Below are 16,565 nucleotides of genomic sequence, written 5' to 3'. Positions count from 1 at the left end.
ATCTGCTTCTAGTGAGTGCCTCAGAAAGCATGACTATAACCTTTATAAAGTCAACCCCACCCTTCCTAATTCTACAGTCCACCCCCCCCCCACCTCCCCCTCCATCTCCTGGAGGGGACTAGAGGAAAAAGCAAACAAGAAAAATTCAGCTCCAAGTCAAACCCTTAAGCAGATCCATCACTCTGGGCAAAAATCACTCCCAGATTTGTTCAAGGTGTTTACAAAGGCGACCACCCTAACCAGCAAATTGCTTTGCTTCTCGGGGTAAGAAGGGCAGGGGGAAAAAAGTTTAAAAAAAAAGTTACTTCTGGCCGGGCACAGTGGCCCACGCCTGTAATCCTAGCACTCTGGGAGATCAAGGCAAGTGGATTGCTTGAGCTGACGACTAGGAGACCAGCCTGAGCAAAAGCAAGACCCCATCTCTACTAAAAATAGAAAGACTGAGGCAAGAGGATCGCTTGAGCCCAAGAATTGGAGATTGCTGTAAGCTATGACGTCACAGCGCTCTACCTGGGGTGACAGCTTGAGACTGTCTCAGAAAAAAAAAAAGCTACTTCCTAACCTCCCTGCCTGGAGCTCCCCAATCACCTGAGCAACCACCGGGGGCCTCCCACCCATCTTAGGGGCGGGGCCGAGTGCCTCCTTTGACGCCTTAGCAACCGAGCGGGCCTCTTTGTCGCGTCCCAGCAACACTCTGCACTCCCCGGGCGGCGGAGCCGACTCTTTCGGGTGCCTCCTCCTCTTCGCTGGCTCCTCGCTGCGTCTCCCGCTGGGCGAGAGGGAGCGGATTTGCTCATTCTGCTTCAGTGCTGGACAGCTCTCGGGGTTCCTGCGGTGGGAGGGCCCAAGAGCCAGAGCAGGGGAAAGGGAATGAATGCTTAAATTTATTTAAGAAAGAAAGAAAAAAAAAAAAACCAAACTAGAAATTCGAGATTTTTGTAATTTGTATTATTAAGGCACACTGAACGCTCAGCAGAGAAGGGGCTGGAGAGTGAAAAAAATCATTTTTGTGCGAAGTCCATATAAGAAAGGGAGAAAAGAAACCCCTCGAGACCCAGCACGGAGTCGACTGGGAACCGAAGATGCTGGACACTATAGCCCCGGCTTTGCAGGACCTGGGCAGGCACGTGCTGCCCACGCTGCCTTCGCTGAGCCAGGCGGGTAAGTGGCACCAGGTGGGGCCCCTGGGGACTGAGGCTTCGCCTGCTTTGGGGGTAAGGCAGGGGTCCTGCTTCCCTGTTTGCTGGGCTGAGGTCCGTCCTGGAGTGGCTGGGTTGCTTTGGCAGCTAGTCGGTAGTCTCATCAGGCCTATCCAGGTTGTCCAGAAACAATTTCTTTACTAACTGCCCTAAGGAAGAAAAGGGGCCACCAGAGGGTTTTGATTAAATGAGATAATGCATACACAACTCTTAGCTCTGGGACTAGCACAAAGTAAGCGCTCAACAAATCCTGGTTAAAAACAAGCACCACCATCCCCCACTCCCACCTCCCACTGGGGAAGATCACAACCTTTTTGCCTCCCTGGAGAGAAGCAGTTGTAAAAGGACCTTAAATGGCTTCTTTTCAGAGTTCATGCAAAGACATATTTGCTTTTGTTGCCGCCAACTTCTTGTGGTTTTATTAAGAAAATGAGATGATCATAAAAAGGTACTGGGTAAGCATTTGGAAGGTGACCTGGCAACTTCACAGAGAAAACTTACTAGGATTGATTAGTAGCAACACACAATCTTTTTTTAGCATAGTTTCTTAGAAGGGTCACCCCAAAGTGATGTTGAGGTCTGCAGCTACCAGAGCCCTTCAGAAGAAAGCTGCTCCAGAAATGTAAGCTATTATTATAATCAAGCCATTATAACTTAGAGATGGAGCCCAGGCTTTAAACAAGTGATTTAGAGGTAAAATAAATAGGAATGATGACTCTCTTTCTCTTCCTCTGCATAACTCTTATTTTTACCTGTCAAAATAATTCTAAGAGAAGCATTAAAAATAATGGTTTTATGGATTTAAAGATATCTGCCATATTTGTAAGTTTACATACATATTCATTCAAGTAATTTTGAACCAGCTAAGTGCCAAGCACTTGAGAACGGATGGCGAGCAAAAATCTTGGAATTTACAATTTAGTGGGAAAGATACACATTGATGAAATAATCACCCAAACGTATAAGAACTTTAAAAAAAAAAACCCTATTTTTTAGAGCAGTTCTATGTTTGTAGCAAATTGAGAAGAACAGAGATTTCCCACATACTCGCATAGATTCTCCCATTATCAATATCCTATACCAGGGTGGTACATTTGTTACAGCTGATGAACCAGCATTGACCTGTCATCCAAAGTCCATATTTAACATTAGGCTTCTCTCTTGCTGTTGTACTACGTTCTGTGGGTTTGGACAAATGTATAATGTCCAAACACAAACATGTAATGTGTCCATCATTATAGTGTCAGTGTTTTCACTGGCCCCAGAGTCCTCTGTGTTATGTCTAGTAATCCCATCCCCACCCCAGGCCCTACCTCAACCAGCCCCCAACCCGCCCACCCTCCACCGCCAGGAAGTGCTGATCTTACTACTGCTTCTACAATTTGGCCCTTCCCAGGATGCCATTTACTTGAAATCATATGTTATGTAGCCCTTTCAGGTTGATTTCTTTCACTTAGTAATATGCATTTAAGTTTCCTTTATGTCTTCTCACTCTATACTAGCTCATTTCTTTTTAGTGCTGAATAAAGTTCCATTATCTAGATGTATCAGCTTTTTTTTATTTCATTCACCCATGGAAGGACATTTTGCTTGCTTCCAAGTTTTGTCAATTTTAAATAAAGCTGTCATAACATCTGTGTGCAAGCATTTTTATCTTTTGGGATATAAGTTTTCAGTTTATTTGGGTAAATTCCAAGGAGCATGACTGCTAGATTGTATCGTAAGATGATATTTATTTTTGTGAGAAACTGCCAGACTGTCCTCCAACGGGACTGTATCATGTTGCATTCCAAATAGCAATGACTGAGAGTACTGGTTTCTCCACATCATTACCAGCATCTGGTGTTGCCAGTATTCTAGATTTTGGCCATTCTAATAGGTATGTGTTTGTTTATTTATTTATTTTGAGACAGAGTCTCACCCTTGGTAGACTGCTGTGGCATCACAGCTCACAGCAACCTCAAACTCTTGGGCTTAAGTGATTCTCTTGCCTTAGCCTCCCAAGTAGCTGGGACTATAGGTTCCCGCCACATCACCCAGCTATTATTTCCTTGCAGGAGTCATTGCTGGTGGTTGGAGCCATAACCACTGTACTGCGGGCACTGAGACTTGGCATCTTATTGTAGTGTGCATTTTCCTGATGATAGATGGTGTGGAGTACGTTTTCATGTGCTCATCATCTATAAGTCTTTTTTGATGAAGAATCTGTTGAAGTTTTTGGTCCATTTTAAAATTAAGTTGTTTGTTTCCTTAGTGCTGAGTTTTATTTTTTTAAATTTTGGATTAATATAAGGCTACACAGGACTGGGTTACATTGTTTACATTTGTTAGGTAGGGTTGGAGTTGTATTTGAGTCCTTCACCCTTTTATTTCCCTTTTGAGACAGAGTCTCACCCTGTCAGCTGGACTAGAGTACTGTTCCCTCAGCCTAGCTGCAACTCCAAACTCACAGGCTCAAGTGATCCTCCTGCCTCAGCCTTGCAAGTAACTGGGACTTCAGGCACTTGCCACAACACAAGGCCATTTTTTCTATTTTTAGTAGAGGTGGGGATCTTGGCTTAAGTTGGTCTTGGACTCCTGAGTTCAAGGGATCCTCCTGCCTGGGCCTCCCGAGTGCTAAGATTGCAGGTGTGTGGTGCCTTGTCTGAGTGCTGAGTTTTAAAAATCTTTTGTGAATTTGGGGTGACAGTCTTTTATTAGTTGTGCCTTTTGCAAGTATTTTCTCCCAGGCTGAGTCTTGTCTTCTCATTCTCTTGACATCTTTTGTAGAGTAGAGTTTTAAATTTTAATGAATTTCAGCTTATAAATTATTTCTTTGGTGGATCATGCTTTTGATGTTGTATCTAAAAAGTCATTGCCATACCTAGGGTCACCTAGGTTTCATCCTAGGAGTTTTATAGTTTTGTATTTTACGTTTAGGTCTATAATCCATTTTGAATTAATTTTTATGAAGTGTGTAAAGTCTGTGCCTAGATTCTTTTTGTTTTTGCATGTGGATGTTTAGTTGTTCTAGCAACATTTGTATAAAAGACTATCTTTGTTTTATTGTATCTTGTCTTCATTCCTTTGTCAAAGATCAGGTGACTATTTATGTGGGTCTATTTGGGGCCTCTTTATTCTGTTCCACTGATTCATTTTTCTGTTCCTTTGTCTGTATCACACTGTCTTGACAACTGTAGCTTTATGGTGGTCTGGAAGTGGGAAATGTCAGTCCTCTGACTTTGTTCTTTTTTTTTTTTCCTTTCTTCCTTCCTTCCTTCCTTTCTTCTTTCTTTGAGACAGAGTATCATTTTGTTGCCCTGGGTAGAGTGCCGTGACCTCACAGCACCCCTAAACTCATGGGCTCAGGTGATCCTCTTGCCTCAGTTTTTCATTTTTGGTAGAGACAAGGTCTCACTCTTGCTCAGGCTAGTCTCAATCTTGTGAGGTCAAGCGAACCAGCCACCCAGGCCTCCCAGCATGCTAGGATTACAGGTGTTAGCTACCACGTCCAGCCTATTCTTTTTGTTTGATATTTTGTTGACTACTCTGTATTTTCTGCCTCTCAGTAGAAACTTTGGAGTCACTTTATTTTTTGTGAGACAGTCTTACTCTGTTGCCCTAGGCTAGAATTCAGTGGCATCAGCCTACCTCCCACCAACCTCAAACTCTGGGGTTTATGAGAGTCACTGCTACTTCTTATCCACCAAGCCTGCCCCTTGCCTGGTATGTAAACCAAAATATTTATCATGTGCCAGGATTAAAATATTGCCATCTACCTGCTTTAGTTAGTAGTTTAAACCAGTGGTGAAAATAAGTTATACGGATAAATCAAGCGGGAAAAATAAGTGGGAATAAAGTGGGAAAAGAGCTGGATTTTTTCTCCCACTGAGTCTATCTATGGCTACCTGGTAAATACTCTTGATCTTTTATTTTGAGAATTAAAACTTAACACTCTTGGGGCTGGGTGTGGTGGCTCATGCCAGTAATCCTAGCACTCGGAGAGGCTGAGGTGAGTGGATCACCTGAGCTCAGGAGTTCAAGACCAGCCTGAGCAAGAGCAAGACCCCATCCCTAGTCCCACCTCCTCAGGGAGGTGGTCTGAGGTGCTGTGAGCTATGATGTCACAGCACTTTACCCAGGACGACAGAGTGAGACTGTATCTCAAAAACAAACTAACTAACTAACTAACAATTGTAATACTTTTTATTTGCAAGGAGTTCCTAACTGTAAAGTATCTTTAATAAATACATGACTAGTTTGGAATGACAATGTCCACACAGATATAATTTTCTATATTTCTAAATATCAGTTCTACCTAGCGTATGTTCTTATCTTACATTAACACTTCAGTTATGGGCAACTACCTCTTTTCCTACCACAGTTTTTTGGAACGTAGTTTAGAACAAGCAAATAAGCACAGAGGACCTCTCTCCAACTAGTCAAAGTTGATTGTGCAAAGTATAAATAAATTCAAAGTAAAGATTTGGGGGCCCCCATTCAAAGGTGTGCTTTTTAGAACCAGTGTTTTAGAGATTATATATTTGTTATTTCCAGAACACAGCAGATAAGTAGCAGTGAATTAGGATGAGAGAGGGAGCCTGGAGAGAGAGAGCAGCAGAGAGAAGTGAAAGATAATGGTCTAACAGTGAAAACATGAGAATAAAATGTAGATTTAAGAATTTAGCAAAAACAGATGTGTCCAGAAGTGTCCAGACAACCAATAGCCTTTCTTGCCTTTAGTGGCCCTTCTTCTTATGCTTGTCATGGAATGGTATAAAAATAAATGTCTGCATTAATCAGATGGCATGGAGCAGACACTTGATGAATGGCTGTTGAATGGGTCATGAAGAGAAGCCTAGCTTCCTCTTGGCTAACTCTGTTTAAAGAGCAGAGAGGCAGTGCCTGACAGAGTTTGCTTTATTGTAGAAAGGTTTTCTTCAAAAATTCATTATTGCTTTTTAAAATCACATCTTTGGAACTTAAATGGATAAAAGGAAAATTAACTTTGGAGAATGACTTTATTTTTGGTTAATTCTAAGTTAACTAGGAATTGTCATTTGATTTCTTATTTCATATTTACACTTTTATTCATTAGCACTAGGATACTATCACATGGGTGCTCACATAAATTATTTCTGGTTTCCTTTGAATTTCAGAAGTTGCCACGATCTGGAACAATGTGTCGGAATTTGTGGAACGGCAGCTAACCCTGCACAAGGTAGTATTTGTACTTTTTTTTTTTTTTGAGACAGAGTCTCACTTTGTCGCCCTCAGTAGCACAAGGCAGTATTTGTACTTTAATTGTAATGTAGAAGTGCAGAGGGTCCTTCCTCCATGTCTTATATAATTTTTCTGGAAGCAGAGTAATAGACTTCAGAGTCACTCAGTTTAAGCTTCAGTCCTGTGATTTTATGATACTCACATGTAGGGCTTGTGGATAGTAGATTTAACAAACATTAATCTTTTTTTTTTTTTTTTTTTATTGAATTGAATGGTAACAAACATTAATCTTATTCTTAGGTGATGAAGTTTAAGTTCTGCTCATCTAGTGACATAGAGTGTAGTACTGATTGGCCTGGGTTTTTGTAAAGAAACTCAGTGAGTTCTGGGATCTAATAGATTCCCTGTATAGTTGTACAAGGACACACTGCTTCTCGCTTGGTCTTCTTGTAGTGAATGGTTGGTAACTGAAATTTGTGAAAACAGGAGCCAAACTCAACCTGCTAAAGGTATGAGAAACTTTATCCAGGGCCGGACCATTTCTTCCTGTCAGTCTTGGGTTTAGATGCTGTAGAACAGGGTGGAGATTGGGGGGGAGCTTGAGGGAGTTGGGAAGTAGTGAAGCTTTTTTATACCTTACTCAGCACTATGAGAAGTCCACGTGGAGTTCATTCTTCAGACATATTTTGTTTGGTTTGAGAATTTTTTTTTTGCAGTTTTTGGCTGGGGCTGGGTTTGAACCCACCACCTCCGGCACATGGGGCCAGTGCCCTACTCCTTTGAGCCACAGGCACTGCCCAGTTTGAGAATTTTTGTTAGTTATCACACTTTAAATTTGAAATGTTTATGTAAAGTTTTGGATTCTTTTCCTCCCTTTTCTTGAAAAGTCAGATGACCTAATAATGCCAATTTCCCATTCCTACGTGGTGATACTTGGCTGCAGCCAGCCACGGGCTCTCCCCTTAGATACAGCATGCACTGTCCAGCCACTGCTTGGCCACCTTCAATTCCTAGCATTCTGCTGTGGTTCCCATAGGTATTTGATTTTGTAATCAGAGAGACAGAAATCCAGTTTCCGAGAGCCAACGACATTTGCTTCTACCCATCAGAAACATCACTACATTGCAACATAGGACTTGGAGCCAGCTTATCTGATTTTAAGTGGCAGACAAAATCTAACGGAGGGAATGAGAAAGCCAAGTGTCTCATGCCCTCTTAGAGTCCACTAATGGCAAATGACTGAAATTTAAAAGACAGTTTAGGACAAAGTAATCATAGATATTTATCAACAGAAGCTCTGCAAACATTATAACCTCACTGTACACTCACATCAATCTGAAATTAAAAAATTAATAAAAATTAAAAAAAAGAATTTAAGACATTCATGCACATGTCTTAGCCTTTTAATGACTGGATGTGAAGGGTCTGATGTCTGTAAGTCATTGTAGGCCAACATATTACATCTTATTTCAAAACTTAGAATTATAAAATGTTATAGCTACAAGGGGTCGTGAATAGCATTGAAGTTATAAAGCCTAAGCTTAATTCTTTTCAGGTTTTTTGTAGAACAATACTAAAGATTATTTTCTTGTCCCTTTGATGAATTATTTTTCTTACTATTTTCCTCCTTCCTTTTCCCTTCCAGGGGGTTCACATTTCCGGATTTGGAACTTTTACTTTCACGAGGCAAAAGACTGATGTGGGACACAGCAAGTTTGTTCTAATCCAGAGGCCTGTGTTTGTCATGTCGGAGAAATTAATACAGCTCCACGGACTCAAACAAAACAAAGTATATACTCCTGGTAAATAATTTTAATATTTAAGATTCTTCTAAAGGATTGCCAGCCTGGGGATAGAAATGAAAGGGCAAAGATTTGGACAGTGCTGCTTTATTGGTTTTGAATTGGAGGGGCTCACTTTTCACATGGTCTCCTTAGCCACGGTGGGAAAACATAGAGTCTTCCTGGGGCCACTTTAAACCCCAGTAACTTGAGTCAGGCATGAAAAGACCTGATGTGACAGAAAAGCAAATTTACGCAAGAGCTACACCACAGACTTGTGCAGACCTTTATTCATATTTCATCATCTAAGAAGTTAAAAGTATTTATGAAGAGATAAAGTTAATTAGGGTCTCTAGTTAGAAGAATTACAGTCAGTATCAGCAGTGAAAAAGATAACTAAACACTTTTCAATAATACATATAATCTGAATTATTAAAATTTAAAGTTAGAAATTGAATAATTCCATAAGATATACCTTAGATGTCTTTCTCATACCCTAAAACCAACTTTTCTTCCTTCTGTAATGTTTACGAACAGGTGGCCAACATGTAGAAAATATTTTGTAAAATTTTGTAATGAATATTTTGTAAAAAAAAAAAAGGTACATTTGGCTACAATTTCCCATTTTCCTTGGGTGTGGTGACTCTATGGGCAACCTTTGGGTCACCCAATGTTTACTGAGGGTCAACTATGTGTTAGGCCTAGTAGCAAACAAAGCAGATGTAATCCCCGCCGCAGGACACATCCATCAACTTCCATGGACGTGTGGGCTTCCTGACGCCAGCCTTGGTCACTTAGAGGCCTCTGGGTGCGTCCATCTTGATGCCTGCCTGTGTGCCTTTTGATCTTCCTTATTTCCCCCTCCTGCATCAGACTCATACTTGGATAAGGAAAGATAGTAACTGTAATTTTCCTTTAAGATAATTTTCCTGAAAGTTAATTTTCAGAGTAACTTTCTACCAAAGTGACATATTGGAAAAACAAATGCCGGCAAACTATGCTTAGAATTCCTTCTGCGTATCTTTAGCAGGCTGGGTTTGATGAACTTTCACCCATTTTTACCTAGAGTCTAATGAGAGATGAAGTGTATCATATTTCATCAAAAATCTACTAAAGGAAATGAAAATAAAACCAACATTTTTGCAAAAACATCTGTGCTTTTGAATTAGAGCTTATTTTTGCCAGGCATGGTAGCTTGCACCTGTAATCCCAGCTACTTGGGAGGCTGAGGCAAGAGGATTGCTTGTGGCTAGGAGTTTGAGACCAGCCTGGGCAATACAGTGAGAATCTATCCATAAAAAGAAAAAAAAATAGTGAGGCATGGTAATGCATGCCTGTGGTCCAGATATTGAGAGGCTGAGGCAGGAGGATCTCTTGAACTGCAGTCAGCTATGATTGTACCACTATACTGCAGTCTGGATGACTCAGTGAAAGACCCTGTCTCAAAAACAAACAAATAAACAAAAACTTTCTTTTAACCATAGAACTTATAGTATAGTCCCCCAAAAGTAGTTTAGATCTAGAATTAATTTTTTGCAAGATGAGGAAATTTCAAAGTTAAAAATATATGACTGATTAGTTCAAAAAAATGCTGTCTACAGTTTAGTTTTGGGGTTGTGATTTTTCATTGTCAATTAATGAGGTAACTGACCAAACATTGTATAGAGGTCTTTAAAGATTGGTAAGACATGGGTCTTGTTTTGAAGAGCTCAGGATCTAAGATAGACAATAAATATAAAAGCAAATGATGCAGCATGATTAAGTGTTATAAAGCAGCATTGATTTTAACTGGATCGAATGTTGTGGGGACAGCACGCCTACCTCTGCTTGGGGAGGTTTAGGAAGATGACATGTGAAAAGGTCTTAGAGGATGACAGAGGAGTCTGCCAGCAGAGAAGCTGGGGAAGGTATTTCAGGAACAGAATGAACAAGAATAAGGTGAGGAGTGACGCCTTTACGGAAGAAATGGGTTCTTTTGTATGGCTAGGGCATATGATTGTGGAAGCAAGTGGAGGGAGGTAAAAAAACAAGGGGAGGTAGGGGCCAATTCTGAGGGGCCTTGTATGGTATGATAAGGATGTTAGAATTTGTCCTGTAGGCACCAAGGAACCATTGAAAGTTACTGATCAGGGAATTATTTGTAAGATAGCTCTTTCAGTTATAGAAGTTTGCTACAATACAGTAAAAGCCCAAGTGAAGGCCGTGACGCTCAGGAGGGAAATGAGGGAAACTATTCATAGGACGTTTCACATATAGAATTGATAGATGGATACGACTGATGATGTTGAGAGTGGTGGGTACCAAAGGAGAAAGGTGGTATTTAAGAAGAGTTCTTGTTTGGAGAATAGATGGAAGCTGTATTCTCCAATAGCTGCCATAGGGAATAAAGGGGAAAGGCGGGTTTTGGTGGTGGATAAACTAATAAGTTTGCTTTTGAACATGTTGAATTTGATGCTCAGGGGTCCTAGAACATGTTCAATATCACTGTAGGGATATTGAGGTAGAGGTGATTCTAGAGCTTAGGAGAGGGATAGAGACTAGACATCAAGATTTGGATAAGTTTACCCAGGAAAGGATATATAGAAAGAAGAGACAGACAAGGATAGAATCCTGATTTTTTTTTTTTTTTTAAGAAACAACCTTAGTATCGTCTCAGATGTAGGAGAGAAACCAGCAAAGGAGACCAAGGAAGAGGAAAATTGGAGAACCAAGAGTGGTGTCAAGGATACAAAAGAAAAGAGAGTGTGGACAACAGGAGTTACAGGGAGGTTGTGAGAGATTTGCAAAGTACCCATTGACTTGCCACCATGACATGGTAGTGCCCTTGTGGGGATGAGTGTGTTTAAAGACAGATTGCACAGAGGCAGTGGGTAAGATTGCACAGAATTGCAAGAGGCAGAGGGTAAGATTGCACAGAATGGTAGGGGCGAGAATCCAAAGGCAGGCAAGATCGCTTTCTTTTTTAAGAAATCTATATTAATAAAAAGAAAAAGAAGGATGATGGTAGAGAACTACTATTAAACTGTGCAGGAGGAGATGGGGGGCTGATACAGTGAAACTCATGTTTGGTAGAGCTGTCAATCCTCATCACTCAGCCATGTTGGACACTTGAAAGGTTGTAGTTCATGCGTGCTGAGTCAATGTTTAGAATCCCTCTGCTTCTCTCTGTTCTGTTCCTCTGTTGTCTCCTTGACCTTTGCATCATCTTGAGTCTTTCTTCTTCACCCTTTCTGACTTGTGGACCTTGCCCAGCTCTTACATTTGTTCTAGTTGAATAGATCCAGTGCTTCCTTCAAGCAGATGTAATCTTACTCCTTTGCATTGTCACGGGTGGGCTGGGTAGAGGGGAAAAACATTCTGCAAGTCATTCTGTCTGATGCCCTTCTGTGTAAGACCCAATTTCACTCAAAGAACTTCGAGTGAAGGTGACTGTCTTTTCAAAACATTTAACATCTGTAGATATTTACAATCATTTAAAAATAATGTGATAACTGGTAGAGACAGGCAAATAGTGCCCCAGTGAAAGGTAAAGGGGCTGAAAACTTTAGAAAACCTTCTGATGAAGAGAAGTGGTTGATTATTAAGATGTCTTGGCTCGGCGCCTGTGGCGCAAGTATCTAAGGCACCAGCCACACACACCTAAGGTGGCAGGTTCGAATCCAGCCCGGGCCCGCCAAACAATGATGCTTGCAACCAAAAAATAGCCAGGCCTTGTGGCAGGTCCCTGTTGTCCCAGAGACTTGGGAGGCGGAGGCAGGAGACTCGCTTGAACCCAGGAGTTGGAGGTTGCTGTGAGCTGTGATGCCACAGCACTCTACCCAGGGGGACAGCTTGAGGCTTTGTCTCAAAAAAAAAAAAAAAATGTGTCCTAGAGAAAACCAACAGCTTGTCTACAGTGGTGTGTAGACGTGAATCGTCCTTATTTTGAGCATAAAACCTTATACTTTTAAAGAAAACTTTATTGACTAATATGTGTTGATAACTACCTGTGTTAACTGTCAGCAGTAACAATATTACATTGGATACAACTAGAGGCTTCACACGGACAATTCTATTTTTCAGTATTAAACGAGAATCAGATAATTATTTGTGTCTTTATTGTAATCATCTCTTCCTTTCCCAACTGTCTTTTTCTCCTCTAGGTGATATCCCAGTTGTTCCACTGAATTTTGTCCTGATATCCCTGGAAAGTCCATTCAACAGGGATGTAGTGGAAGGATGTGTGAAGGAGACGTTGCTTTTCTTGTCGCGATCCATTTCCATCAGACAGATCGTGGAGTTTTCATTCAAAGGAATCGGGGTCCTTGTGATCAAAGATGGCAAAGTGAAGATGAGATTTTATAAGGACTTCCTTTGTGCCATGGACGGAAGTGGGGCTTTGGCAAAAGCCTTAGCTAATGTAAGTTAATGTTTTCCTAGTCTATCAATAGGAAATATTGAATATGTCATGTGCCTTAGGTACATAAATCTGGGAACTAACAAAGTTGATATGAATGAATTGAATTACCACAGAATGTTGTGTAATTCTCTATCTCATAGAGCAAAAGCTTGATTTTTGCAGTTTTTGGCCAGGGCCAGGTTTGAACCCGCCACCTCCAGTATATGGGGCTGGCACCCCACTCCCTTGAGCCACGGGTGCTGCCCCCAAAACCTGATTTTTAAATGAAAAGGCTATGCATATCATCTAATTCCGCTCATGTCTCCTTTCATGAAGCTTTGGAATAGGGGTTTAGGAGATGGAAGTTGTGTGTGACGAGGCTTTCAGTGTTTTCTACACAGTCTGGTTTCATTCCAGATTGCTAAGAGAGACACCAGCTCTGTGTGTGGAAAATGGAAACACTCACAGGGAAAAATCTTTTTCCCCATGCAAGCACAAGGCAAGATTTGCAAATCCACAAGCAAGGCCAGAGTAGCTAGCTCATCTCTACCTCTCAGAGATTCTATTGAGCTTTGTGGCTTCAATGCATGTTTAAAAGAGAAAATGACATTTTCCTTTACTTGCTGAACTCTAAAGCATAATTTTTAAGGAACATTTTGTAAAAAAGCTAGTCCTGGGAGATACTTTGTGAAGAAAGGTTTGAAAGCTAAAGCAGGCTGATGGTATCAAGCTCCCTCCTGGGCAGAGGCATGAAGCACAGCCACATATTAAGGGTCCTGAAAGGCCTGGCTGTGTAGCAGCCAGTTTAACTGCCCGATGGAGAGGCGCTCCAAGCGAATCCAGTATTTACTAATAGCTCATTAACTCTGCATGTTTTGGGAGGCTGTTGTAAAGCAGTGGGAGTTATCATTTATTCTCAAATGTCCCATAACTTTAACCTGAGTGCAGTTCTGTAAAAATACTTGGGAAACTGAGAGTTTATTTCAGCAATGCTGCTTTGTTAGAAATATATTAAAACTTGTTTTTGAGAATTCCCTTCAAAGCCTTTTGTAAGGTATAGCATTCATGCAGAATTAATTTTTTTTTTTTCTTGAGACAGAGTCTTGCTCTGTCACCCTGGCTAGAGTGCAGTGGTGTCATCGAAGCTCACTGCAGCCTCCAACTCCTGGGCTTAAGTGATCCTCCTGCTTTAGCCTTCCAAGTAGCTGAGACTATAGGTGTGAACCACTGCACCTGGCCAAAACATGTCACTATTTTACATATTATTTTTTACTAATAATGTAATGATGTATATAATTTATATAAAAATTACAGTAGCTATTTGTTCAGTGCTTACTATGTATTAGCTACTTTCATAGAGTACCTTGTAGAAGTCCTATATATTGGATCTATTATTCTTCCCATAAACCTTGTGGATAAAGCCACATAGCTGTTAGCAAGGTTGGGATTTGAATATAAGCCCACCTGACTCCAAACCCCTTCTCTTAACTGCCTAATTTTGGAGTCATTTGGGCCAAGAGTGAAATTAGAGAGCTCACGCATTTTCCAGATAGTTTTGGGAAGTCTGCTCTTCTCTTAAAGATGTCTAAAAGAAGTTGTCAACTCTGCAGACCATTTCCAAAGAGGAAATGTTCTAAGAAAAGGCAGTATTGTTGCTACTACCCACCCCATGGTGACTGGTTTGATGAGATGAGATCATTCTTCATTGGATTTTAAGCTTGGAACTTGAAGCACTAAACAAAGACAATGAAAAGTATCATGGTAGCTTTGCCTTTGAGATAGCTGTAATATCTCATTTGTCTGTGCCCTGAACCACAGCCTGGGTGTAACCCTGCTCTGTCTCTGTCACTGTCCTCCAGAGGCCTGGCACTGTGGACTCAGTGATCTCCAGCAGAGAGGGCTTGAGGAAGCCGCTCAGCGGTGGGCTTGCATTTCCAAGGTGAGTGCCATGCTGCTTGGGTCCCTGCAGGCCACCAGCTCTCCTTGCTGATCTGCTGATCAGTTTCTCAGCTTTTTGTAGCTCCTCTCCCTTTCTAAATGCACCAGCAAAGAAGAGTTTACTGCTACACTTTCTGTAGTTAATTAACAATAGACGTTTAGAATATCCTTTATTTAAACTACTCTTGGCTTCCTGGAAATTCTGTGATACCACCTACCAACTCCTTCGTCCCTGCAATGTTAAATTCTTCTTACCTGCTGGACTTTCTCCTACTATCCACTACTTCCCCTGACTACCTTCTTCCTCTTCCTGCAGTCCAGTCCACTTCCTGTCTGAGCTCAGATTTTTACCACTAAATGGGTTAAAAAGATAAGATTAGAATAAAGGAACAGCTTTGTGCCATGAACACAGTGGGTGGCTATGCACTGCTATATTTAATTTCTTTTTTTTATTGTTGGGGATTCATTGAGGGTACAAGAAACCAGGTTACACTGATTGCATTTGTTAGGTAAAGTCCCTCTTATAATTATTTCTTGCCCCCAAAAGGTGTGTCACACACCCAGACCCCACTCCCCTCCCTCCTTCCCTCTCCTTTCCCTTCTCCCACCCCCTTCTCCTTTCCTTCTCCCCTTCCCTTCTCTCCCCTCCCTCTCCCCTTCCCTTCTCCCCCATCCCTCCTTCCCTCTCCCTTCTCCCCCCACTCCCTCCTTCCCTCTCTCTGCTCTTCCTTCCCCCCTCTTTCCCTCTCCCCTTCCCTTCTCCTACCCTCCTCCCTCCTTCTTTCTCCCTTCTCCCACCTCCACTCCCTCCTTCCTTCTCTCTGCTCTTCTTTTCCCCCACCTCCGCCTTCTTCTCTCATTGTCATAAATTGTCATTGATAATCTCTCATTAATTGTCATTAATTTTCCTTATATGAGAATTGAGTACATAGGAGTCATGCTTCTCCATTCTTGTGATGCTTTACTAAGAATAATGTGTTCCATTTCCATCCAGGTTAATAAAAAGAATATAAAGTCTTCATCTTTTTTTTGGGCTGGGGCTGGGTTTGAACTTGCCATCTCTGGCATATGGGGCCAGTGCTCTACCCTTTTAAACCACAGGTGCTGCCCAAGTCTTCATCCTTTTTAATGGCTGCATAGTATTCCACAGTGTACATATACCACAGTTTGTTAATCCGTTCCTAGGTTAGTGGGCATTTAGGCTGTTTCCACATTTGGCAATTGTAAATTGAGCTGTGATAAACAGTCTAGTGCAAGTGTCCTTATGGTAAAAGGATTTTTTTCCTTCTGGGTAGATGCTCGCTAATGGGATTGCAGGATCAAATGGGAGGTCTAGCTTGAGTTCTTTGAGGGTTCTCCATACTTCCTTCCAAAAAGGTTGTATTAGTTTGCAGTCCCACAAGCAGTGTAAAAGTGTTCCTTTCTCTCCAAATCCACACCCACATCTGTAGTTTTGAGATTTTGTGATGTGGGCCATTCTCTCTAGGTGTAGATGATATCTCAGGGTGGTTTTGATTTGCATTTCTCTAATAATTAGGGATGATGAGCATTTTTTCATATGTTTGCTAACCATTTGTCTTCTTTAGAGAAGGTTCTATTCATGTCTCTTGCCCATTGATACATGGGATTGTTGGCTTTTTTCATGTGGATTAATCTGAGTTCTCTATAGATCCTAGTTATCAAGCTTTTGTCTGATTCAAAATATGCAAATATCCTTTCCCATTTTGTAGATTGTCTATTTGCTTTGGTTGTTGTTTCCTTAGCTGTACAGAAGCTTTTCAGTTTCATTAAGTCCCATTTGTTTATTTTTGTTGTTGCAATTGCTACAGAAGTCTTCATAAAGTCTTTCCCCAGGTTGATATCTTCTGTGTTTTTCCTATGCTTTCTTTGAGGATTTTAATTGTTTCATGCCTTAAATTTAAGTCCTTTATCCATCTTGAATCAATTTTTGTGAGTGGAGAAAGGTGCAGGTCCAGTTTCAGTCTTTTACATGTGGATATCCAGTTCTCCCAGCACCATTTATTGAATAGGGAGTCTTTCTCCAACTGTATGTTCTTGTCTGGTTTA

General features: G+C 41.2%; 1 protein-coding gene across 1 annotated transcript in view; it reads left to right on the top strand.

Annotated features, from left to right (window-relative positions):
• The first annotated feature begins 1,082 nt into the window (after positions 1-1,082).
• The window catches only part of CCDC81 (coiled-coil domain containing 81), a 45,929-nt gene continuing 30,446 nt past the window's right edge, over positions 1,083-16,565 (top strand). The window contains exons 1-5 of the mRNA XM_003781343.1: positions 1,083-1,161; positions 6,338-6,399; positions 8,047-8,203; positions 12,325-12,581; positions 14,420-14,499. Coding sequence (XP_003781391.1) covers positions 1,083-1,161; positions 6,338-6,399; positions 8,047-8,203; positions 12,325-12,581; positions 14,420-14,499 — 635 coding nt within the window. The remainder of the gene's footprint in view (positions 1,162-6,337; positions 6,400-8,046; positions 8,204-12,324; positions 12,582-14,419; positions 14,500-16,565) is intronic.

This window comes from Otolemur garnettii, unplaced genomic scaffold, assembly GCF_000181295.1.
Source record: "Otolemur garnettii isolate 467f Iridium unplaced genomic scaffold, OtoGar3 scaffold00001, whole genome shotgun sequence".
Taxonomy (NCBI): Eukaryota; Metazoa; Chordata; class Mammalia; order Primates; family Galagidae; genus Otolemur; species Otolemur garnettii.
Note: the sequence above shows the minus strand (reverse complement) of the source record. Positions and strands in the feature narration are given on the sequence as shown.